Source organism: Nyctereutes procyonoides, unplaced genomic scaffold (assembly GCF_905146905.1).
Source record: "Nyctereutes procyonoides isolate TBG_1078 unplaced genomic scaffold, NYPRO_anot_genome, whole genome shotgun sequence".
In the NCBI taxonomy this organism is placed as follows: domain Eukaryota; kingdom Metazoa; phylum Chordata; class Mammalia; order Carnivora; family Canidae; genus Nyctereutes; species Nyctereutes procyonoides.
Genome location: NW_026575030.1, coordinates 41,488,522 through 41,514,653, shown reverse-complemented (window position 1 = coordinate 41,514,653; position 26,132 = coordinate 41,488,522). Strand labels below are relative to the sequence as shown.

At 43.7% G+C, this 26,132-nt stretch overlaps 1 protein-coding gene across 2 annotated transcripts in view; it reads left to right on the top strand.

Moving 5' to 3' along the window:
* NFKBIZ (NFKB inhibitor zeta) overlaps positions 1–24,642 on the top strand; it is a 29,222-nt gene extending 4,580 nt beyond the window's left edge. The window contains exons 1-12 of one of the 2 annotated variants that reach the window (XM_055316259.1): positions 13,364–13,681; positions 16,050–16,192; positions 16,710–16,740; positions 16,860–16,963; positions 17,060–17,841; positions 18,533–18,638; positions 19,007–19,153; positions 19,347–19,410; positions 19,716–19,885; positions 20,763–20,873; positions 21,004–21,171; positions 23,235–24,642. In XM_055316259.1, coding sequence (XP_055172234.1) covers positions 13,459–13,681; positions 16,050–16,192; positions 16,710–16,740; positions 16,860–16,963; positions 17,060–17,841; positions 18,533–18,638; positions 19,007–19,153; positions 19,347–19,410; positions 19,716–19,885; positions 20,763–20,873; positions 21,004–21,171; positions 23,235–23,288 — 2,103 coding nt within the window. In that variant the 5' untranslated portion in view covers positions 13,364–13,458 and the 3' untranslated portion in view covers positions 23,289–24,642. Of the gene's footprint in view, positions 1–13,363; positions 13,682–16,049; positions 16,193–16,709; positions 16,741–16,859; positions 16,964–17,059; positions 17,842–18,532; positions 18,639–19,006; positions 19,154–19,346; positions 19,411–19,715; positions 19,886–20,762; positions 20,874–21,003; positions 21,172–23,234 lie in introns of those variants that run through there. The other variant, XM_055316260.1, reaches the window with a different exon arrangement.
* The last annotated feature ends 1,490 nt before the right edge of the window (positions 24,643–26,132 follow it).

Here is a 26,132-nt window from a genome sequence, read left to right as displayed (position 1 = left end):
CTGTCTCACCTGCTGCTTTGTCTTTCCTAAAGCACGGCTTTGGTCATGTTTTTCCCAGTTTAGAAATCCTGAATGGCTCCCCGTGGCTTATCACATGAACTCCAACATTTTCAGTGGCATCAAGACTGTAGTCCAGTCCAAACTTGGCTCCATGATTCCCTCCTTCTATATTCTCGTCAAGTTTGGCTGGTGGTCCAGAGAAGCCAAAATGCTTAACAATCAAGTACTAAATGGGGCTTTGAAAAATGGATAGTAATTGCAACTATCATCGTTGAATGTGTACTGTACACTGTGTGCTGGGAGTTGTGCTAGGCATATTATAACGTACATACTGATTGGATATAGTTAATATTTCCATTTATGGATGAGAAAACAGTCTCAGAGAAGTTAATTAAAGCTGTTAGTTAAGTGAATGCAGCTGGGATTTGAATCCAGGTTTGTTTGACTTCAAAACCCTATGCTTTTAAGCAAGGGATGAAGAAAATCAGGCAGTAATTCTAGCTTGGATAAAAGTTGGGGACAAGAGGGGCACCTCGGTGGCTCACTCAGTTAAGCATCCAGCTCTTGATTTTGGCTCAGGTCATGATCTCATGGTTGTGAGATGGAGCCCCACTGGGTGGAGCCTGCTTAAGATTGTCCCTCCCTCCCCCTCTGTCCCTCTCCCGCCCTCAAAAAAAAAAAAAAAAAGGTAGGAACAAGAATTAGTGTGCTGTTTTCCAGGATCACTCATAAAGACTGCATATTGAGTAGTAAATGGAAGTATGATGGGAGAGCGCATTAGTTTGCTAGGGCTGCCATAACATGATGTCACGGACACACATAAACTGGCATATTAGTATCTAAATCAAATTGCTAAAATCACACAAGATAATGTACCATATAGGTAAAGTATTTGACACATCCTCGACATGTAATACTTTTTAGTTCCTTTCTTGCTCCTGTAATTATTATGACCTTTGAGTGGTCATATACCGCCTATTTGTGTGTATGTGGTTGGGAGGACCAGGGAGGGATAGATTACATATTGGACAAAAACCTGTCTAGTTATAACGTGTATCTCCACAGCATTCCCCCCCCCCCCCGCAGAGCACTTTCACATTTATGCGGACTGGTTAGGAAGGAGCCCAACGTATTAAAATAAAATCACAACTGTGTGGGGTGCCTATCTGGCTCAGTTGGGAGAGCAGGAGACTCAATATTGGGATTGTGAGTTCGAACCCCATGTTGGGTGTAGAGATTACTTAAAAATAAATGAGCTTTAAAAATCATGATAGAATTTGGAAGTCAGAAAACTATTACTATAATAAACAATGATAAAGATTCACTAAATTGGCCATGAGATTTAGTAAACAGGTTCTCCTGTTAACGTCTTTCCATTTTTCTCTGTTTCTGACAAGTGTGCTCAAATTTCATCTCTTGACCTCATTCTGGGTTTTATGGACTTGTCCTGTTCCCGTCAGCCTATATTTTCCTTTACAGTTTAAAAGTTCCATAAAATTCTAGCAAGCACGGTCTGGAGGAACAAAAACAAACAAAACCAAACCAAAACCCAAAAAACTAAAAAAACAAAAAAACAAAAAACCCAAAACCCCCCCAAAAATCCCAATCCTCTAAAGAGTAGAGGATAGATAAAAACCAGTCATGTTTTTCATGTGTTCCGTTTATTTTAACTCTCAGAATGCAGGCCTGACCAGTGATTCTCAGCCCTTTATTTCCCTCAGCACACCTGAGAGATAATGGTATACTCCCATCAGTAAGGTGCTCTCTGGCTACCACTGTCATCAAAATGTCATTCAAGGGTCATGTGGCCCTTGAAAACACACTTCCTCAGTGTTTATCTTTTTTTTTTTTTTTTTTTTTTTAAGATTTTATTCATGAGAGACACACAGAGAGAGGCAGAGACATAGGCAGAGGGATAAGCAGGCTCCATGCAGGGAGCCTGATACAGAACTCGATTCCAGGACCCTGGGATCACGCCCGATCCTGAGCCAAAGGCAGACGCTCAATCACTGACCCACTCAGGCGTCCCTTCCTCAGTGTTTCTGCTAAACCTGTACGGAGAATTCCCCATTTGTCGGAGAACTGCTTTAAATTACTTTATCCCATAATTCTAGTGCCAATTATGCCACTCATACTACCTGAAAAAGAGGCTGGAATTTTACAAAAATCTTCACCTGTATGAAATACAGACTGATTCAGATTTTTCTTTCATTATGATTCCTTAGAAAAAAGAAGGAGGGCGGACTTGGTTTAAATGCCTATTTTACCTATAGCTGTATGTCATGAGACGCCGTACCATAGCCAGCAGCCCCCTGGAGAAAATTATAAAGAAAAGTGATAAAGTATGTTTATATGGACTGTTGGCACCCACATAAGTACAATGATCCAGGAATCTTAAAGTACAGGTCCAGTGAGTAAAAGGAACAGAGACTTGATAGAAACCAATAACACCACGAATAACCTGCTATGAAAATTTAAAAAGGAAGAAAAGTAGATGCAAGCAGATCGTCTGATAAGAGCAACCAGATTGCAAAATGCCTGGAGTTTTAAAGAAAGTCACATTTACTTTCTCATAAATAAATACTGTTGCAGAGCAGAGGTTAGGTGCTCTTGATTTGGGGAAAGCACGACTTAAGGGAAAACACAAACAAAACTAAGTTTTTAGGTTGTATGTTTCAAGATTCTCAAATATATGCGTCTATGTGTTCATTTATCCAAAGGTATTTGTTAAAGAACAAGATTTTATTTTAAGAAAAGATAAAAAGACAGTATTCAGCAATCTATTATTAAATTTAATTCTATTGATTATGAAAATTAATCTATTTATAGTTTAACTCAGTAAATATTTATTGAGCACGTACACGGTTCTGGGCTTTCTTCCAGAGTACTGAACAGAAAGACAGGTCTGTGTCCTCACGGAGCTTACGCTCACCTGGAAGAGACAGACAACACCCAAATAGCTATATAATATAATGCCAGGGGGGTAATAATGGGCTATGAAGACAAAGAAGGCAAAGGGAGAGAACCAGATATGCTACATTAGCTGGAGAGGTCATGTGAAACTATTTCCCAAACCTATGAGACAGCAAAGCAGTTTGAGAACTGAGAGTTTTTGTCTCCGATGTTTTTGAACTCTGAGCAAGCTCCCCAACTCCCACAGGTTGAACTCTGACCTGTCTGAAGACTCCAGATTCCTATCTCCAGCTCTGACCATTTCTCTGAGTCCTAATTCCATGTTGCCACGTGTATAATCAAGGGATCCAAAACCAGACTTGCCATATTCCCTCTTTTCTTCTCCACCCCCACCTAAAAGATTATCTTCATTTTTCTAGAAATCTCTAGAGGACTTAAAGATTGAACTCCTTCAGCACCTTTATTCCGCGGTAGAAAAGTCCTAATAGTTCCTTGTCCAAAATGCTTCCCACCTACCCCGCAGGTCCTCCTTCTCAGTACCATCACATTTAAGGGCAGCTGGAGGGGTGCCTGGGTGGTGCAGTTAGTTTAGCGTCCAACTCTTGGTTTCTGCTCACTGGCTCAGGTTGTGATCTCGGGGTTGTGAGATCGAGCCCTGTGTGGGGCTCCACGCTCAGCGTGGAGTCTGCTTGAGATTCTCTCTCTCTCTCCCTCTGCTTCTCTGCTCATGCTCTCTCAAATAAGTAAATAAATCTTAAAAAACCACAAAAAAACAACAACAACAAAAAAAACAAAACCAAGAGCAGCTTGAAGGTTGTTTAGGAACACCACGACACCCATATTTTTCCCTGCTCGACCACAGTTGGACCCCATGACTGCCCATATCATAACTAAAGCCCTGTGCTTGGTTTTCACCTCTAAAATCCAGCTACATCAAACCTATGTGTTATGGACTGAATTGTGTCCCCACCCCCCACCCCAAATTCATATGTTGAAACTCTAACCCCTGGTACCTCAGAATGTGACTGTGTTTGGTGCAGGGCTTTTAAAGAAGTGATAAAGTGAGGCCATTAAGACATGCCCTAATCCAATCTGACTGGTGTCCCTATTAGAAGAGGAAGACACACTAGGGATGAGTGCCATACAAAAGGCCACCCATGGACCCGGTGAGAAAGGCTTTAGGAGAAACCAACCATGCTGACACTTTAATCTTGGATTCTAAGCCTCCAGAACTGTGAGAAAATAAGTCTTCATTGTTTAGGCCACCCAGTCAGTGACTTGAGGCTCAGAAATTAAGGAACAGGTCGCACAGCTGGTCAGTGCTAGAGCCGGATCTGCAGGTTTCAAAGCCATGACACTCTTGTGCCTCTGAGCACCGTTGCTTAGAGCAGGGGTTGGCAAACTTTTCTATAATGCACCCGATAGTAAATATTTTATTTTTTTTGCATATTAAATACCTCATTTTTATTTATTTTATCTCTCTCTATTTTTTAATTGAAGTTCGATTTGCTAACATATAACACCCACTGCTCATCCCATCAAGTGCCCTCCTCAGTGCCTGTCACCCAGTCACCCCATCCCCCCGCCCACCTCCCCTTCCACCACCCTTGTTCGTTTCCCAGAGTTGGGAGTCTCTCATGCTTTGTCACCCTCTCTAATTTTTCTCACTCATTTCCCCTCCTTTCCCCTATAATCTCTTTCACTATTTTTTATATTCCTGTATGAGTGAAATCATATAATGTTTGTCCTTCTCCGACTGACTTACCTCACTCAGCATAATACCCTCCAGTTCCATCCACCTCGAAGAATGTTTTAGATTTTGTGTACTAAGAGACAAGATGGAAGATATTTTGTAGGCACTTATATAACCATTGAAAGTGTAACTATTTAAAAATGCACCATTCAATTAAATATGTACTAACAGGTGGTTGGCTATTTACAAGGGAGTTTATGGTAGAGTAGATTAGATGGACTCCTAAATGGGTAATTTCAACACAACTTGAGAGTTCTGATGGTCTTTGTGTCTTTGTGGAAACACAGAAAAGGAGCTTTAAGCCAGACTGGGGGTGAGAGTGAGCATGGGGAGGTGGAGGGTCAGGGAAGGCTCCAGGGGTGGTGGATGTTAATCTTGAGTCTTGGAAAAGATGAGCATGAATTGGCCAGGTGAGGAAGGGGAAATATTTCACATAGAGGGAACAACAGTCAGATCTATGGCAAAAAACTCTATTCAGTTATGTATGACTGCAGCTAATGAGGAAATTGAGGCTTGTGAGGAAGGCAGGGCTTGGACACTTGCCATTCCAAGAAGACTGAACTTGCTACTGAAGATGACAGGGAGCCATCGAAGGATTCATAAATAAGGTAGGGCAATTAATAGATTTGGTCATAGGTATGACATGCTCATGGCAGTCTGGGGGATAGGTTTTAAGTGGGGAAGGTTGATGGATAGTTATTTGGCTCAGGTGAGAGATAAAGGCCTGTCTTGGAGAGTTTAAATAGAAATGAAGAGGAGAGGAAAGTTCCAGAACCAGGTGTTCAACAATTATGAATACAATCTGGAATTTTAGTTTGAATCATGATACTACCTGCATTCTTTCAATAAATTTTTTAAAAAATAATGCTTATTGGGGATCCCTGGGTGGCGCAGCGGTTTGGCGCCTGCCTTTGGCCCAGGGCGCGATTCTGGAGACCCCGGATCGAATCCCACGTCGGGCTCCCGGTGCATGGAGCCTGCTTCTCCCTCTGCCTATGTCTCTGCCTCTCTCTCTCTCTCTCTGTGACTATCATAAATAAATAAAAATTTAAAAAAAATAATGCTTATTTTAATTTAAATTCATTTTGCCAACATGTAGTATAACACACAGTACTCATCGCATCAAGTGCCCTCCTCATTGCCCATCACCCAATTACCCTATCCCTCCACCCTCCTCCCCTCCTGCAACCTTTTGTTTGTTTCCCAGAGTTAGGAGTCTCTCATTGTTTGTCTCTCTCTCCAGTTTTTCCCACTCAGTTCCCCTCCTTTCCCTTATAATCCCTTTCACTATTTCTTATATTCCACGTTTGAGTGAAACAATATGTCTTTCAATAAAATTTTAAAAAGATGCTTACTTACCTATTTGAAAAACTGTATTTTCTAAACCAGAAAAAAATGGATAACTCGAATAACTAAAGCAATCTTGAGAAAGAAGAACAGAACTGGGGGTTATCACAATCCTAGATTTTAAGATACACTACAAAGCTATAGTGATCAAAACAGTAGGATACTGGCACAAAAACAGATGCAAAGATCAACAAAAAAAGAATAGAGAGCCCAGAAATACAGCCCAGGCTTATGTGGTCAGTTAATCTAGGATAAAGGAAGCCAGAGTATGCAATAGGGAAAAGACAGTCTTTTCAATAAATGGTGCATGTTGGGAAAGCTGGACAACTACATGCAAAAGAATGAAATTGGACCACTTTCTTATACCATACAAAAAACCCTCAAAATAAATTAAAGACCTAAAGGTAAGACTTAAAACCATAAAACTCCTAAAAGAAAACATAGGTAGAAAAAAAAAAGAAAAAAAAAGAAAACATAGGTCATAATCTCTTAGACATTGGCCTTAGCAACATATTTATGGATATGTCTCCTCTGGCAAGGGAAACAGAAGCAAAAATAAATGATTGGGACTACACCAAAATAAAAAGTTTTTGCACAGCAAAAAGAAAACCATCAACAAAACAAAAAAGCAACCAAGTGAATGGGAGAAGATATTTTTAGATCATATATCCCATAAGAGGTTAATATGAAAAAATGTAAAGAAGCTTACACAACTCAACACTGAAAATACAATCAATGACAAAAAATGGACAGAGGACCTGAGTAGACATGTTTCCAAAGCAGACATACAGATGACTAGGAGACATATGAAAAGATGCTCACATCACTCATCATCAGGAACATGCACCTCAAAACCACAATGAGGTATCATCCCAGTCAGAATGGCTAGAATCAAAAAGACAAGAAATAACAAATGTTGGGGAGGACATGGAGAAAAGGGAACCCCTCCTGCACTGTTAGTAGGAATGTAAATTAGGGCAGCTGCTGTGGAGAACATTTGGAGGTTTCCTGAAAGTATTATAAGCATACCATCTGATCCAGTCATTCAACTACTGGGTATTTACCTAAAGAATATGAAAACACTAATTCAAAAAGATACATGCACCTCTGTATTTATCGCAGCATTGTTTACAATAGCCAACATTTGGAAGCAGACCAAGTGTCCACCTAGGATGAATGGATAAAGAAGATCTAGTGTGTGCGTGTACGTGTGTGTGTGATGGACTGCTACTCAGCCTCAAAAGTGAATGAAATCTTGCCATTTGCAACAACATGGATAGAGCTAGAGGACATTATGCTAAATGGAATAAATCAGACAGAGAGAAAGACAAATACCATATGACTTCATTTAGGTCTAGAATCTAAAAAATAGGAGAAATGAACAAACCAGACAAATAACCAGACTCTTAACTACAGAGAACAAATTGGTGGCTGCCAGAGGGGAGGTGAGTAGGGGGATGGGCAAAATAGATGAAAGGAATTAAGAGATACAAGCTTCCAGTTATAAAATGAGGGATGAAAAGTACAGCATAGGAAATACAGTCAATAATATTAAGTAACAATGTATTGTGACAGTGACTGTACTTATCATGGACCGCATTGAGTAACGTATAGAATTGTTGGCTCAATATGTTGTACATCTGAAACTAATGTAATGTTGTATATCTAATGTAATTAGACTTCAAAAACAAATGTAAAAAAGTAAAAAAATTAGAAGAACAGTATTATTTTACATTTTTGCAAGTCTCTTAATGTCTGACTTCAAAGAAGATAGATTCTTATATGTTTCTGCATTTAATTTGTTGCAATATATTGTTTTGGTTGAAATCTATGAAGAAAATCTGGCCCCATATAGCTATGTAACTGGAAAAGGAAGAAATGTTTTAGTGGTCTTTTTCAGATAATTGTGGCTATTCTTTTTTCTTTTTTTTTTTTTAAGGTTTTATTTATGTATTCATGAGGGGCACAGAAAGAGAGGCAGAGACATAGGCAGAGGGAGAGGCAGGCACCTCTCAGGGAGCCTGATGTGGGACTCGATCCCAGGACCCCGGGATCACGCTCTGAGTTGAAGGCAGACGCTCAACCACTGAGCCACCCAGGCCTCCTTATTCTTTAATATTATGCCAGATAATTGGTAGTTCATCAAAGGATAAATGAGATGTGGAACCTGAAACCGTATCAGTGAATGTTTTTATACTCTTAATACATTAATATCTACTGATTTCTGTCTCACCTTGAATGATCTTTTAACCATGTGTGGTTTTGTAATGTCTTACATTCTTCAGTTGGAAAATATTGAGTTATGCAAATTTTCCAAATATTACCACATTTTGCTATATAATATTAAAAAATCACATTTGTTAATAACATAACACCTTTGACCTCAACAAAAACATCCTCAAATACTGGGAAGGTGGGCTGCCTCGGTGGCTCAGCGCCACCTTCAGCCCAGGGCGTGATCCTGGAGTCCCGGGATTGAGTCCCACGTCAGCCTCCCTGCATGGAGCCTGCTTCTCCCTCTGCCTTTGTCTCTGCCTCTCTCTCTCTGTGTGTGTCTCTCATGAATAAATGAATAAAATCTTAAAAAAAAAATACTGGGAAGGTATCTGAGAGCCTGGCTGGCTCAGGTGATGGAGCATGCAACTCCATCTCTGGATTGTGAGTTCAAGCTCCACGTTGGGTGCAAATATTACTTAAAAAAATAGAACCTTAAAGGGGCGCCTGGGTGGCTCAGTTGGTTAAGTGTCTGCCTTTGGCTCCGGTTGTGGTCTCAGTGTCCTGGGACCCAGAGGAGCCCCAAGTCCAGGCTGGGGAGCACCAAGTCCTCAGCAGGGAGTCTGCTTCTCCCTCTCCCTCTGCCCCCTCCCCCTGTTTGTGTGCACTCTCTCTCCCTTTCTCTCAAATAAAATCTTGAAGAAAACACACACACACACACACACACCAAAAAAACTAAAAAATAAATACTGGGAAGATACCAAGCTCAGGATGTCAGAAAGTTCCCTAATTAGAATTTTCATTTGAAGGATTGGATTTTATCATTGGGGATAAATACTGTCAGTTATTTCTTAACACGACAGGCTTACTTTGTTCATTAGAAAAAAGAAAACAAAAAAACTGATAAACATCCAAGTCAGAATAACCACAATTTGTCAGTCAAGTAAATTGGTGTTCCATGAAAAATCGTGACTAGTTCAACTCACAACTTAAATGGGATTGGAGTAGAACAAATGGCAGTATATTCTCATTTAATTCTTTCAGCCTAATGGACCAAGTGCTTTTCCAGACAATCATCATAGAATATTAAAAATATGTGTATTTCAAGACTCAATATTTAATACAATTAATTACTGTAACTATTTTGTGTGGGACTTTAAGTAAAACTAGATTTTTAAATTTTTTCCCTTTCTGCCAGTGGTGTTGAATACAATGACTACTATTTCATTTTGTTGCCACTGCCTTGATTTGTTGTTAAGGCACCAGGAGTTTACCACCACCCCCCCATTGCTTTTGTACCATCAGTGCAAATTTCAGTACAATTATTCTGGGATAAAGGATGAGATTCAAAAAGATTATTGTACACTTTGAATGTTTCAGCATCTCTTCTGTTTGTTTTCAAGTGTTCATATAAAAGATCTTTGTAATGAGCACTGGGTGTTATATGGCTGATAAATCACTGACCCCTAGCTCTGAAACCAATACTACATCACATGTTAATTAATTGAATTTAAATAAAATTTTAAAAAAGATCTTTGGTGATTAGCCAGTGCTAATACCTGATTAATACAACCAAAATAGCAAGTCCAGACAGTCTGTAGATCTATCCATTTCTAAGGCAAAAAAGTGCAGTACTGCAGACAAGATCGGCTTTCATGTTTGCAGTCGAATCTTAATTTGATGAGTTGCTGTATCATTGGAAAGGGCAGGGCCATTATTTCTTTTGCGGTTTTTTTCAAAGTCTAAAAGGCATTTAGCAAAATAAATTCTTCTACTGCTTCAGCCAATGCACTCTAATAACTTGCCCCATGAGATACTTCACTGGGTTTTTCATCTCCAACCTGGAAAGTTGCACCAAATAAGTTTTGGCTTTTGAAAATTTTATTACATCTATGTTCAGAAATTCAGTACCTTTTTAAAAACTTTGAGTGATTGACCTCAAAATGGTGTTACAACTTAATTGGCACCATACTATTCAGAAATGTTCTATCCTGTAAGATACAATAAGGTAATTTTTTATAGACAATAATTGTTAACATCTATAGAATTAGGGAAAGGTAGCCATCATCATATTTTTTATTTCTTATTTACAGTGTCTTCCAGTTGCTTTGGGGCAGATTTCTCCTTCTATGAGTCAGGGAACCTCCCTGATATGTCATTTCATCTTTTTTCTTATCTTTATATGTAGATGGAGTATCTGAGCCTTGAGGAAATGAGTCTTCTGATTTTCCTTTTAAAGTAAAAGATCAGGCTCTAGAGTCAGACACATGAGGATTTTAATCTCTTCCCCCAGTGATGAGCAGTGTGACCTTGGACAAATGCTCAAGGCTTCATTTTTTAAATATAGCTCCTGGGGTCAGGAACCTAGAAGTGGCTTTGGGGGAATCCTGGCTCAAGGTTGCTCCTAAGACTATAATCAAGATGTTGGTCAATGCAGTCACCTGAAGGCCTGACATGCTGGAGGATCTGCTTGCAGAATGGCTTTCTTATATGGCTGTCTGGTTGGTGCTGGCAGTTGGCCTCAGTGGACTTTTCCAGAGAGACCTCATAACCATGGTAGCTGTCTCTCACAGAGTGAATGAATGTTCTATCATATTTGATTAGGACAATGGTAGTGTCATACCATTCAGCCTAATAGACCAAATTGAGTTTATGTTTCAACATGTAAAATAAGGCAAAGTATATTTAGATCTTTTTGCAGTGATGTTATCAAACGAGGATTCTTGACTGCGTGTGGGAGGGCTTCTGGACATTGGGGCTTGTGGTCTCCTCAAACAGTGTGATTGCTTTGATTCTGTGATTTTATGGAAAACTTTGAATGTTTATTCTGAAACATCAGTCTTTTGCTGACCATATTTATTTATGTAGTATTTATAGATGGATGAGTTCTCCAGAAGCTATGCTTTTGAGCTTGGGTTTTTATATATCAGGTGAAACCAGAAATAATTTTGGGGGGGGGAGAATTAATTTCGTAAAAAATATTTGTGCATGAACTTGTTTGGATAGACATTTAAGGCCTTTTTATACATAAAATGTTAGTGGGGAGGAAAAAAAAAAGATCTGAATAAACTTTACTGAGAAAACCCAACATCTCATTTGGAGCGTCTTTTAAGTGATTTTGGTTTCCGAAGAACTGCAATTACTGGAGTCTTGTATTTCCTGCAGATACAAAGGGAGTTGTTTCCTTTTTATTTTTTATTTTTTGAAGTTACCCGGATCCAAAAACGGGGGGGGGGGGAAAGGCAGCAAGAAGTTTTTGGGGGGCAGGCAGTACAGCACTTGTGGGGGAACAAGTAAATATTTCCTTTGGCTCGCCCAGCAGGGTCCTCTATCACCTATTAATGCTGAGTAACAATTTCAAGCTCCTCATCTTCCTGTCCCCCTCCTTCCCTCCTGGAACCCTGGCATTTTGCTTCTGTTGATTTACTTCTGAGCTGAAGCTGGCATCCCTGTTCACCTGGTCATCAGGCGGGCCCCCCACCCCATCCTGGCTGGGCCCCCCCTCCATTGCTGCCCACATCCGACTGGTCCCACCCTGTAGATTCGGTCTTGGCAGTGCTGTCCAGCCCTTTCTTTCCGTTTCCTTTCCTCTTTGCCTCTGTACCAGGGTCGAGTCCGTTCTCCCCACCTGGACCATTGCAGTGATTCCTAATGGCCTCTGGCCCCTCAGTCTTACCCTAAGTCTAAGCAGCTTCCAGGTTAATTTTGCCTGCCCCAAATTCTTTCAGGTTCGCTCAGTGTTAATTAAAGACCCAGTGTGTCAGTCGGCCACTGGAGGTGCTCCCCCCAAAGGCAGCAAGTTGCCTTTACCGTTTGTGTTACCATCTTTCCTTTGACTACCCTGGAAGGGACTGCAAGCTTTTATCTGACTCTTCCAATTCTTTTTTTTTTTTTCCCCCCCAAGCTGATCCTTCTTCCTGTAAGTGCTTTTGGTTTAATTCCCACCCACCCTGTAGGGAATGCCGCCTCCTTTGCAAAGATTTTTTCCTCGTGTCCTCTTTTCCTCCACCACTTTTTGTCTTTCTTTTTAGGACACTCTGGACTTTGTATCCCTCACGATGTTTAATCATAGCTGGTTTCTTCTGATGTAGCGTGTACGTGCTTCCCTTATCGTTTCCACGAGATCAGGGTGTACTTGAAAGGAGGGACTTAATCATTCATTATTTTCTCCTGCTGCAAACTCCTAGCCATGGGTTTCACAAGATTTAGGACATCAATAACGAATTGTGTCACTCCATCGGTAAAACGGACTTAAGATAGGAAAGCTGGAAATTTCTGTTTGCCGGGTAAAATGCAGAAACACGGACAAATCAGGTGTATTGAGATACAGACACGCACGTGTGTGTTTTTCAGTTCGCTACGAAATGAGGTAGGGCACGGTTTTTTATTCCCAGGCCGTGCCCCCAGAACACCGAGGTGTCGGGTTGTGGCTGGGGGACGCGAGCGCGGCTCGGCACCTGGTGGGCGCTGCCGGCGGGCGCGTCGGGGAACGGGCAGCCCCGGGAGGCCGCTGGCGGGGGGCGCTCGGGGGGGGGCGCTCGGGGGGGGCCGCTCGGCGGGGGAGCCGCTGGGGGGGGCCGCTGGGGGGGCGCTCGGGGGGGCCGCTGGGGGGGCGCTCGGGGGGGCCCGCTCGGGGGGGCCGCTGGGGGGGCGCTTGGGCGCTGGGGGCGCCGGGCCCTGGGGACCTTCCCGCGACGCCCGGACCTGGAGCCCGAGCCCGAGCCGGGCTGGAGGGGCTGGAGGGGCTGGAGGGGGGTGGGCTGCCCAGCCCGGAACCCGGACGGCCGCCCCCGCCCCCGCCCCGCGGGCCCCGCTCCCCTGCCCTCCCTCTCTCCCTCTCCCCCCCTCCCCTCCCCTCCCCCTCCCCCTCCCCCCCGCGGCCCCCCCAGCCCCGCGCGGTCGGCCTCCGTCGGGGACCAGGGCGGGGCGGGGTCGGGCTGCGGGAGGGAGCGGCGGCGGGCGGGGCGGGCGGGCGGGGGACGTTGCCTCATCCTGTACATTTTCCTGGAAACGGGACGCATCCGGAGGCGGGCCCGGGAGGGAGGCGGGAGGCGGGAGGCGGGAGGCGGCGGCCCCTGTCCCCGCCCCCGCGCGCCCCTAGAAAAGCCGCGCCGCCCGGCGCCGCCCCGTGCCCGCGCCCCAGCCCCAGCTCCAGCCCCAGCTCCAGCCCCAGCTCCAGCCCCAGCCCCGCCGCCGCCGCCGCCGCCCGCGCGAGCCCGAGGCCCGGGAGCATGATCGTGGACAAGGCGCTGGACGAGCGGCGCGGCGGAGACGGCGGCCTCATGAGCAGCCCGCTCAGCCTGGCCTGCTTCTACGGCGCCTCGCCGCCCGGGGCCTCGGCGCCAGGCTCGCCCGCCTCCGACTCCTCCGACCTCTCCTCCGCCTCCGCCGCCTCCTCCTGCGGCGCCGTGGACGCCCGGCCCAGGGGCTGCGCGCGCGCGGACCGGCCGCCAGGTACCCGCCGGCTCCCCCCGCACCCTCCCCGCACCCCCGGCGCCTCCCCCGCACCCCCGGCACCTCCCCGGCACCCGGGGCACCCTGACACCTCCGGCGTCCCCGGCACCCGGGGCACCCCGCGTCCCCGGCACCCCCACGGCACCCCCCGCACCCCCGGCACCCTGACACCTCCGGCGTCCCCGGCACCCGGGGCACCCCGCACCCCCCGCACCCCCACGGCACCTCCCCGGCACCCCCGGCACCCTGACACCTCCGGCGTCCCCGGCACCCGGGGCACCCCGCGTCCCCGGCACCCCTGGGGCACCCCCGCCCCCCCCCTGCGCAGGACGCCGCCCCGCCCCGCACCGGGAAGGCGGACTTGCCCCGGGCCGGGCGTGTGCTGGAGTCGATGCCCTTTGACCGTGTGTGAACCCCGGCGCCCGCCCCCCCCCCCCCCCCCCGCCCGGCCGGCACCGCCGAGGGCCCCGAGAGCAGAGCGCCCACGTCTAGGGCTGGGGGTGAACCACAGTGGATTCCTCTCCCCGTTCCTCTTTCTTAAAAAAAGAAAAGAAAAAGAAAAAAGAAATTATTAAGCCATAGTTCGTATACTTGGGGCGAGTTTTTGGATCTGCTGTAGGTATAACTTTTCTTGTGGTCACCAGTGAGGTTTGAGGACTTCAAGTTCAATTTGTTTTTTTTTTTAAGTATTTATGAAAATGTTAAGACCTTATGCTAAAGAAAAGAAACTGCCATTAACAAGATGTTAGATGACACTGGACGGAAAGCCAGCTCGGCTTAGGCCTTTTGTTTCTGACGTTTTGGGATTTCAGAAGTCTGCCCCGAATTTCTGTGGTCTTGTTTTTATTCTTTGAGCCTTAGAATGGTTAGAGCAAATCCTAAAGCAAACCATAAGGGTTCCTTTCTTCTGTTGTGAATCGGGTAGTTTCTTTTCTTATCAAACGTAGTTGCATAACTTGCAGGAAAACAGGTCGGCGCTGTGGGTAGGTCAAGGGACGCCTAGGCCATCGCAAGTCCTGGAAAGTGCTCAGCGTGATTTTAAAGAACGTTCTTGCTCAGGTGTTCCCTCCTGCTAGCCACTTGGGCTTCGGCTTTCTTTCATTTTAAAAAGTGATTTTTCATTGTCACTTAAAAAGTAACTTAAGCCACTCGATTTTGCAAGGTGCTCCCCGTGTGTTAAATGGATAGCAGATGTGAAAACTCTGTGCGTGCGTGTGTACGTGTGTATTGGAACCTTTTCTCTCACGTTTGCTCTTCCTCCGGCTGAAACTGTTATGCTGGTTCCTTGGTTTACCACATAGACGTAGGGGATTTCTGAAACCGAATTTTTCTCCCCGTGACGTCGAATTAACTGCTGTCATTCCAGAGAAATGCCGTGTTAGATGCTGGCAGGATTTTCCTAAACTTAAACATCAGATCAACTGGTCGTTTAATTTGCTCCGTCCTAGAGGTGTTTCCTCTCATCTGCTTATGGTATATCTGTATCTCTGCATATTCAAATTAGGCGTTTCCTGCCTCATCTTCTTTTTCCCACTCTCCACAGTGGCTCAATTATTCATTTCCTGACTTTCTGCATGTTTACTTTGTGTTCAGCTCATCCCAAGAGGTTGTGACATAGTAGCCGTCAGGACTGGAATGCTGTACTCCTAGGCTGCATTTTAAAGTGTCTTTTAGAAGTTAAACTGAGATGAGATTGTTTGCTTTCTACTTAGAAGGCCTAGGTGAGCAATTCCAAAAACCACTGGTGAGGGGAAATCCTGTGTGTGTACGTTTAAGCTTAGTGAATTTAAGCAGCTTTCTTGGCAGAGCTGAACTGAGGGAAATAATAAATCTAAGACATTGTTAATTGTTAGGCTTTGGCACACTGAGGTCTTTGGAAGAAGTTTTGTGCTCTCCTAGGTGAGTGGAATGAATAGACTTTAAATTTCTTCAAAACATAAAGCCTTTGTTTTGAAAAAGCTAAAAATCCATCACTTACTGCTTGCTCCCTTAAGGTTTATAAAACAGTCAAGATTTGTGAGAGGGTGGCAAAACCTGCGACTCTGTCTTTTGGATGTCTAGGACTCAAAGACAAAGAGGTTTAATTCGGGTTTATCTGTTGGCTCTGCCCAGCCCCCCACCCCCCAAACCACAGCTTTATGAGCTTTATTTTCTTAGGTGCCTGGTGGAGAAAGGTGTTAGCAAATGAAGAATCCTTAAGCAGGGCTGGGGACTGACCTGCAAGGCCTTTGACCGGAGAGAGTCGGAAGGGCTTTGCAGTCTTGTGGGTTGGGGACTTCAGACATTAGACAGCTGTGCTTTTGAGATTATCAAGATTTGTGCTTGTGATGAGATTAAATTGGGATGTGTTTCGTTTTCTTTTGAACAGTTGAACCCCATATGGGGGTTATTGGAAGGCAACAGAGAGGACCCTTTCAAGGCGTTCGTGTGAAGAACTCGGTGAAGGAACTCCTGCTGCATATCCGAAGTCATAAACAGAAGGCTTCTGGCCAAGCTTTGGATGATTTTAAGGTGCCACCTATTGTTTGTTCTGGGTCAGGCCAGGGAGGTTATTCTGTCGGGGTATTTATTGTTCTCGGCTGACCTCGGTCCAGTAGGTCTTTGTAGACAACACCACAGCGTCATAGGATGGCGGGCATATTGGTCTCTGTCCGCTGTATTCCTATCACTTAGCCCCCGGTACTAGGCACACAAGAGAAATTTTAATGAATGAATGAAGGAATAAATGAAGGCAAATTGGAGGCCACGGATTCATGGGGGTTCGACTGAGATGGGAAAACTTGACTAGAAAGGGAAAACTCAAATGGCTTATTGATTTTGGTCTTTGACTTGAACAAGATGAAAGTGAAAACGGGGAAAGTTGCAAGATAGAATGAAAATTAAGATAGAAAATGAATACTGCTGGGATAACTATCAAAGATGTTTGATGAGCTGTGAAGAGTGGTAGAGATAAGTCTGCTTTATTGATGTTTATTAAGTAGGAAACCATTTTGATGTGCACTAAGCTGGAAACTTTTTTCCCTTACAGACACAAAGTGTGAACAGAGAGCAATTCACAGGTAAGCATTCCTTCTATTCATAGTATGGGGGCTTTAGGGTTAAATAGCTTAGTGGGGTTGTGGGTAAAATTTAGAAAATAAGGTGATCACTGATTCCACATTCCTTTCTCGGGGTATAGAATTGAAGAACACAGTACCATATAGTGGGAAAAGGAAAGGACCCGATTCGTTGTCTGATGGACCAGCTTGCAAAAGGCCAGCTGTGTTACATACCCAGTTTTTGGTAAGTATCTCACTATTTTCCCCTGAATGTGCTTGGAAATTTTTCCTGGAATGATTTTGAAAGAGAGCACGCAACCTACTTTTTCTCCTTTTCCAGACACCACCTCAAACGCCAACACCTGCAGAGAGCATGGAAGATGTTCATCACGGTGAATCCAAACAGGACAGCAGCGCCGATCTGCTTCAGAACATAATCAACATTAAGAATGAATGCAGCCCGGTGTCCTTAAATACTGTCCAAGTTAGCTGGATGAGCCCAGTGGTGGTCCCTCAGGGCTCCCCCCGAGAACAGTGTCAGGACTTCCACGGAGGGCAGATCTTCTCTCCGCCTCAGAAATACCAACCATTCCAAGTCAGCAGCTCTCCACACATGATGGATCAGGCCTCCCTGTACCAGTATTCTCCACAGAGCCAGCACTTGCAGCAGCCACTGCCGCCACAGCACTACACCCCCAGCCCAGCTCTGGAGTACGGTCCTTATTCCAGAACTTCCCAGTCCCCCAGCTATGAATCGAACTTCTGTGAGGGTCAAGAACCACAGTTCTGCCCAGATCAATGTTTTGCATCCCTTCTAAATAGTCGGGAATCGGAGAATATCGCTGTTCCCATTCAGAATCCCCCCAGTGTTCAGCAACAAAATGAGTCCCCCCTGCAGAACTTCAACATGATGCCACACGGTGCCTGTGAGGCCATGGTGGGGCATGATGCGGGCGCTACCACGCTAAGCACCTCAGTGCCGTTCCAGAACATCATCGGAAATCCAGGGAACACCACACAGTTAGGGAAGTCCTTTTTTCAGTGGCAAGTAGAGCAAGAAGAAAGCAAGTTGGCAAATATCTCCCAAGACCAGTTTCTTTCAAAGGATGCAGATGGTGACACGTGAGTATCCCTTTCTGAACCTAATTTGATAAACCATACTCCCTGGATACAGTGGGCACAGAATTTCTCTAGGGTGTACCAGGCTGGACCTTACTTAGTAAGTGGCTAATCGGGATGACGAGCGTAGGTAGAAATTGCTGTTGCTAATATTTCAGGAGTTTTCTTCTTATTTTCCGTCTGAACCGATGATCTCTTCTCAATTAATGAAAACATACGTGTCTTTGAATAGTTGGTTTTGAAAGACCAGCGTGGATTGTGTCTATAGAGCAAAAACAGATCGTGATTAGTTGGTCAGCCATCACCTGTGAGGTGACTTGTAGACTAAATCTTAATCTGTCATGACATCTTTGTGGTCGTGGGCAAGTTATTTAACCTTTCTAGGTCTCAATTTCTTGACACGTAAAGTGGAAAGACCTCCCTCATAGGGTTTTTAGGAATATTAGATATAATAGACTTAAGGCCATCGGTGTGGTGCTTGGCATTCTTCTTACTATTTCTGGTAACTTAACACATCTGTTGCAACTCAGATGTATTATTAACCCAACAGAAACGATAAATTATCGTCTGTACTGTTTCTTTTGAGTGCACCAACGTATCAAGAAAGGGGCTAAAGTAGATTTTTTTTTTTTTTTTTTAAAGATGAACGTTGTGAAGTCAGAAGTAATCACCTCTTTCTTTCCTTGTTTCCCAGGTTCCTCCATATTGCTGTTGCCCAGGGGAGGAGGGCACTTTCCTACGTCCTTGCAAGAAAAATGAATGCGCTTCACATGTTGGATATTAAAGAGCACAACGGACAGGTGAGGACCTCGTCCGAGTGAAATGGCAGAGATGTCATGGGGAAGAGGACACTGAGAAGTTTCATATTTATGTGCGGGTCATTTTAGAGCTCCCAACCGAGGGAGTTGAGTTAATATTAACTTTGAGATGTTGATTCTTTGCCATCATCAAGCTTGAAGTTATTAACGTTAACTTTGTAGTTATTTGACCAAAGACTAACTGGGTGTAATAAAGCCACACCCTAGGCTTATGTTAGTTTCCTTGTGTTACAGTATCTTTGAGCTTATTAATAGGATTTATTTTCCGTTCTTAGTTTTGGTTCATATTCCTCATGAGGGTAGGGTTACATATTTAAACAAAATCTTTTTTTCCATCTGAATGTCCACAGAGTGCCTTTCAGGTGGCAGTGGCTGCCAATCAGCATCTCATCGTGCAGGATCTGGTGAACCTTGGGGCCCAGGTGAACACCACTGACTGCTGGGGAAGAACCCCCCTGCACGTCTGTGCCGAGAAAGGTCACTCCCAGGTGCTTCAGGTAAGAGCCTCGAGCCAGCTTCTGCTATCACAGGGCCGAAGAGGTAGGGCTCGGATAAGAGAAGCCAGATGTAGGTAGCCTGTTGCAGTAACCTGCTTTGAGTCGGCTTACTCATTTCTTGGCAATACCAATAAGTACGTATTCGTGTAACTTGTCTTTTGCTAACATGTGTCTATTTTTTAAAATTTCGCAGGCAATTCAGAAGGGAGCAGTGAAGAGCAATCAGTTTTTGGATCTTGAGGCAACTAACTATGATGGTAAGAACAGAAATTTTATTGGATGAAAACCCATTTAGAGAGTGGGACCCATCAGTTCTAAGGGTATTAAGTTTCATACCAAGAAGGAAGGGAGGCCATTAAAGCTAAAATATTCTACAGATAAAATTAGCACTGAGACGCCACGGAGGGAATATTCAGATTGCCTTACCAGTTCTCCGAGAGGCCATTTGTAGGTCATGGTAGAGACCGTCCTCAGGGTTTGTAATTGTGGAACAACAGAAAGACCTGGCGGGTACTTGACCACTGCTTTATTGCTTTATTACACTTTTTTTTTTTTTTTTAAGGCCTGACTCCTCTGCACTGTGCGGTTGTGGCGCACAATGCTGTGGTGCATGAGCTTCAGAGAAACCAACAGCCCCATTCACCTGAAGTTCAGGAGCTTTTACTGAAGAACAAGAGTCTGGTTGACACCATCAAATGTCTGATTCAGATGGGAGCAGCAGTGGAAGCTAAGGTACGTTCTCAGAAGAGGTTGGAGATAGGATAGGGAAGAAAAGGGGTTGTAGCCAAAGACCTTGTTCCCGAGTATAAATTAAAACTATTTTCCCTCTTTTTAAATTAATGGAGTGAGTAGCAATGCATGGATAATTAAGCTTAGATTTTTGAAATCATCAGCTTTCTGAATTTGCTTTTAATTTGTGGATGATTATTCAAAAGATTATTAAGCTGTGAAATAAATTTGTCTTTGTTTAGAAAAGGAAAAGAAAATGCCTGAAATTGATACTGTTATTTTGGCTTCCATTTTCACATACTAAGCACAAGAAGTAGTGATTTCTTGTAAGAGTTGTTCCATCATTGTGGGGTCTGGACTTACATCTGGTTTTTAAACTGGAAAATATTTTATTCTCAAATTTGAGGTTTATTTACTCAGTGTCTCTTATGTACAAGGCACTGAGTTGGGAGCTCTGGGGGAAGAGTGCTTGAATCAGAAGCTACTTTAGACCTGGGGAAGCCAAAGAGGTGAGAGATGCAGCTAATTGTGTGTGTATACAGGGTAGCCACCAAGTCTGGAAACACAGGCGAATACATAATAAATGTTTTATTGTTTTGCATTACAGTACTTGATAAAATAGTATCGGCTGTGCTTCTACGTTTTGTGGCCACCCTGTATATAAAAGCAGACGATGATAGGCGATTTATAGGAAATTGATGGGGAATTTAGGAGGGATAGGAGATTTCGTTTAGTCTGGGATGAAGGAAGGCTTTGTGGGGTTGGGAGAATTTGTGGTGAGTCTCCAAGAGTGAGTCAGACACTTGTGAGCCTGGGTAGAAAGCGTATCCAGATGTGGTGTCTGGATGTTCATTGTTCTCCCCCCTTTGCCTCTTTTAAGGATCGTAAAAGTGGTCGCACAGCCTTGCATTTGGCAGCAGAAGAAGCAAATCTGGAACTCATTCGCCTGTTTTTGGAGCTGCCCAGTTGCCTGTCTTTTGTGAATGCAAAGGTACGTCTAGAAAGCTTTGGTGACTGCATTAGACTTGGAATGACCTCTTTTATACCATCTTCGAGCTTTTGAGCTGCTTGCCTGGCAATCTCCCTCTCTGAGAGGTGTCGTTTTATCTCTTTGTCCTCAGGCTTACAATGGAAACACTGCCCTCCATGTTGCTGCCAGCCTTCAGTATCGGGTGACACAGTTGGATGCAGTTAGGCTGTTGATGAGGAAGGGAGCAGACCCAAGTACTCGGAACTTGGAGAATGAACAGCCAGTGCATTTGGTTCCTGATGGTCCCGTGGGAGAACAGGTGAGGGTGACAGAAGGGAGAGGAAATCGTTTCAGGCACTTGGCCTGAAACATAAAGGGAGACGAGGTTGTGTAGGGCAGAGGCCAGTGGGTGCTCTGAGAGGTGCCCTCTCAGCGTCCGCGTCTCACAGTGTCTTTGTACCAACTGTGGAGTCAATTGCTCTGATGCTAAAGAAACAGTAAGAAATTTGAGTGTTATCTAGGGACCCAGAATGGTCAAAGGTCAGTCTTTCCTTTCCTAACACAAAGTTGGGTTTAGAGTGAAGTCAGAATAGTTGGAAGCTGATGAAAGAGGAGGCACCAAGGTTCCTGCAGACATTGAGAAAAGAGATTCTTAGGTCTACAAGTGATGGGTCTTCGGATCGTGAGTGAAGTTCTATCATTCCGTCTCCGTAGAGCATTCAGGATAGTCCTGGGGATGTAGTGAGTGCTCAGTAAACATTCCCTGTTCTAGTTGTTTCTGTCTACTAACGGATACTAAACCGAAAATGGAAGGTTGGTTACATAATTTAGAACCTACAGATATTTGAAACAAAGTTAGGCTTCACTCATCATACGGTGATATATTGTCTTTGGGGATTGAAGCTTCACATGACTCAACTTTAACTGATAACGAGAACTGAGTCTTTTCAGAACGTAAGATTTTTTGATGGAAATCTTTCCTTGAGGTAAATGAGGTTGACTGCGGCTGTGGGCAGGTCGTTACAAACTTTGATAATCACAAAATTACACAGAACACAGTTTAGCCTTTTCTTTGAGTCACAGCCCTCACTGTGACCAGGCTGTTACCCTATTTGTGGGGCTCTTTGTAACTTCAAGTGAATCTCTTGATAATTTCTAGAGTTCTCCTGTTTGTTACACCATTTAATAGTTCCAAAAACGTCGCAGTGTGAAGGTTCAGCTGAGAAAATGGAGCTGGAGAGGTTGCACAGATAGGAATCATCATCGAATAATAGTAAATGGCAGGCCTACCCCCCCCCCCGCCCCCAGTGTTTGCTCCTGCTTCACTGTGGTGTGCAGCCATCCAGCGGTGTTCTCAGGGATGAGAGTTGGGCAGCCACTTGGCTTTTCCCTGTTCTTCTGTTACTCTTCCTTTCTGCTTTTGTGTTTTTGTGTCTTGTGTGTTAAGGGGAGGGTTTTCTCCTTTGCTTCTGTGGTCAGGCTCTGGTCATCGTGTTTCCCATCCCAGCAGCTATCAGTGGCGTCCCCTGCCCTAATCTTCTTTCCTCCAATTGGTTGCTTTTAATCTGCTGTGGGCCAGGAGATAGATAATGACATTTGTCAGACTGGGGTATAAAATCAATCACTAGATTCTGAGTGAACCGAGGGGCTCTCCTGTGATTCGAACATTTATGCACAGATGATTTACTTATTTATTTTTTAAGGCTTTTAAATTTTACTTTAGAGACAGTGCCTGTGAGTGAGCAGAGGTGGGGGTAGAGGGAAAGGGAGAGGGAGAGAGAGAATCCCAAGCCCGCTGCGGGGCTCGCTCTCACGACCCTGAGATCGTGACCTGAGCTGAAATCAAGAGTCAGGCGCTCAGCTGACTGAGCCACCCAGGCGTCCCTTTGTGCAGATGCTTTAATTGGATCTCATGACAGCTGTTCTCACTTTTAAAGTGTATTAAAGATTAACCTGTATGTTTATGAAGTGGATTCTGGGTTCTTGTTAGTTGAAGCAGACGTTGATATGGGTGAGATACCACAATATGCCATAACTGCGGCCTTACGTGAAATGTTCTCACAAGTAGTATGAGTAGAGATTAGGAAAGGATGACATCATCGGAGATTTTCAACTTTAGATAATTCTTAATGGGGATGCTGTACTTTCTTGTACTCCGAGATCATTATAGAAGAGCTCTAATAAGCTTGAAAGGAGTTACAGTAGTAGTTTTTAAAGTCACCCTAAAATCTGGACGGGTATCGTTGCGTACTTCTTCATCTATTTACTTCCAAGTTGATAGGAGTGGTGTAGAGTGTACAAAAAAGGGATCAAACGCTGAAGGAAATACGGTACCTTGAGCATAAGAAAGAAACCTCACAAATCTATTTATTTCTCTTCCAGATCCGACGTATCCTGAAGGGAAAGTCCATTCAGCAGAGAGCTCCACCGTATTAGCTCCACTGGCTTGGAGCCTGGTCGGCAACACTCACTGTCAGTTAGGCAGTCCTAATGTATCTGTACATAGACCATTTGCCCTGTATTGGCAAATGTAAGTTGTTTCTATGAAACAAACATATTTAGTTCACTATTATATAGTGGGTTATATTAAAGGAAAAGGAGAAAAATACCTAATTCCTCTTGGCAGATTTTAATATTTCATACCCAGGTATCTGGGATCTACACATCTGAATTTAATCTTGAATGGTAAAATCGACTTCAATTAACAGTAGCTTTTGGGTAGGACAAGGCTTTGATTTGTAGCAAAGGGCATTGCTTGTGTAGCGATTGCCAGTTTAAAAGCAAGTAAACTGTAAACATTGTTTTTACGAAAAAGGAATGCACTTGAAAGGGAAAAAAATCAATCTGGATGTAGTCGTGAGGCTTCATTTGGCCTGATGAAGTACCTGATAGTCGTTACTGGTGTTGGAAAGCGTCTAGGCGTTGGACTAGATGAAGTGTACCATGGTTAAAATTCGATTTTCGCAAATTGTATATAATTGTTGTTTTTGTCTTTTGTTTGTACATATTTGGTCATTAACATGGCCACATTTGAAATGTAAATCAGTAAAACAGAAGAACAAGTGAACTGTCACTATTTAAAAAAAAATTCTGCACATTCAGAAGAGCTGTGTAATCAGCCATCTACCATCTCTGTAGAAGAAACAGATGGAGAATCGTTCCCCTAGTGGCTGATCGAGCTCTGTTTGAATTGTACATATGCTTTTACTCATGCATGGAGGTGAGGCATGGTATTTGTAAGGAATTGCATGCTCTTAAAGAGGATACCTCTTTGTGTTCTCTTTCTAGAATTTATTATTTACTTGGTGGAATTTTGTTTTACCTTTATGGGAACATCAAAAAGTCAATACTGAAACATGTCTTACTGGTTTTTTTTTTATTGTTAAGTAGTGATAACACAGCATGATATTTTATATTACCATTCAGAAAAAAACGCCTTATTTTTTAGTAACCTTGATTCTGTTAATATTATTTTGCTTACCTCTGGCATACCCCGAGGAATGTATTTGGTTTTGATTGCACACTAATTCACTGTAATAAATTTGATTCATTAAAAAGCTTTTTTTTTTTTTCTTAAATGAAAAGTCCCACAAGTAGCTTGGCTGATTTATCGTCTTCGTAGCTAAATCCTACTAAAAAAGTTGACCTTTGGATCGATCACATTGTTTGACCCAGTATGTCTTGTGGACAAAAGTTATAGTTATTTGGTATCTGTAAATACGGCTGTGATGTGAACTCATGGAAAAACTCATGCATGGATTTAAATAAACATTAATTCAATAATACTCTACATTTTAAGGATGTGCATTTCTTTTCCCAGTCCCTTATTTATATTCCCCTAGGTTGAAAAAGTGCTATTAATTACTAATCTGAATACCTTTAAATTAGTTAATATATTTTAATTTGGGTTTTTTTTTAAGAACATGATTCCTAAAGGTATATAAAGTTTAACATAAAAAATTATTTGCCAAGTTCATAGAGGTTTATTAGGTTCTGAGAATATCATGAAGCCTTAAATAGGTACTGTTGATCATTTAGAAGTTCATGTGCCAGAAAAGCCTTTATGTTTGTGACTTTATTTTTCATTCTTTATTCTGTGGGAACAGTGAGCACAGGAAAAACAGGAGATGACCGGGATCATCCCGAGAGATGTCAGCCTGGGAAGGGCAGTAAACGGGGTCCTTCTCCTTCCCAACATGCCATTTTGATGTGTGAGAACTAACATCCCAACATCTGTTAGCATCAGTTACTGCACATACATTGTATTCTTAAAAGCTCTTGAGAATCTGGTAAAGGTCATGAATCTTTTCTCTGGAAAAGTGTACCTATGCATATATATGCAAATTCTGTATACAGTATCTCCCATTGCGTTTCACTGCAACCTGATAACCAGAACAGTAGAAAGGAGAGGCCCCTGTGGAACATAGCTACACAGTGAGCTTTTTTCAAGCGAGCTTGCCTCTCAAGGTCTGTCATAATTAATCGAACCAGTGCTTGGCAGGCATAGGATTTGTGTGTGTGTGGGTGGGTGTGCAAAGCTGTATAATGGATAATATGAGGCATTCAAAGACAAAAGGCCTATTTCTTAAGATGTATATGTGGCAAACAAGGCATGCGCTCTACTAGGTAGCATAAAGGGGGGGAGAAATCTAGAGATTCAGAAGGAGAATATCTTTGAGAGAGAAGTAAGTAGGGAGACTTCAAGGTAGAGCATGTGAGCTGTATCTTCAGAAGAGTTGATTTGGACATTCCTAGAGGCGGAGGAGGGGCTGGCGAAAGGGACAGAAACAGAAAATGATGTGAACCAAGACAATAGTATTTTGGGGGAACCACCAGTGATTCAGTGTAGTTTCGTTAGCATCTGGATGGCCAATTAGTTTCATCTTGGGTTCCAGCCCTGACGGTAGCATTCTCATGAGAGGCATGTTGAGGAACATGCTCAAGCAGCCCGGGGCTTGGCCGGAGAGGGCGCTGTGATTGATGAGCAGGATCTGCTGCCGAGGTATGCGGAGTGGCTCTTGGTATTGTTTTAAGGAATGAGCCCCGCAGAAAGCAAGACCACGTGCTCGACCGCAACCTAGTGCCTGCTACAGCGCCTGGCACGTACAAGGAGCTCATAAAACAATGGGGTAAATGAGTGTATGAAGGTATGAGTGTGTGCCGATGCCGGTTGGGATCACCGATTCTGGGCAGAAGTCAGGTTTGAGCCAAAGTTCTATTATTAAGCAATAATGAGCTAATAGCAGTTTTGAACTTGACTCAGCCGTGTAATCTAATCGT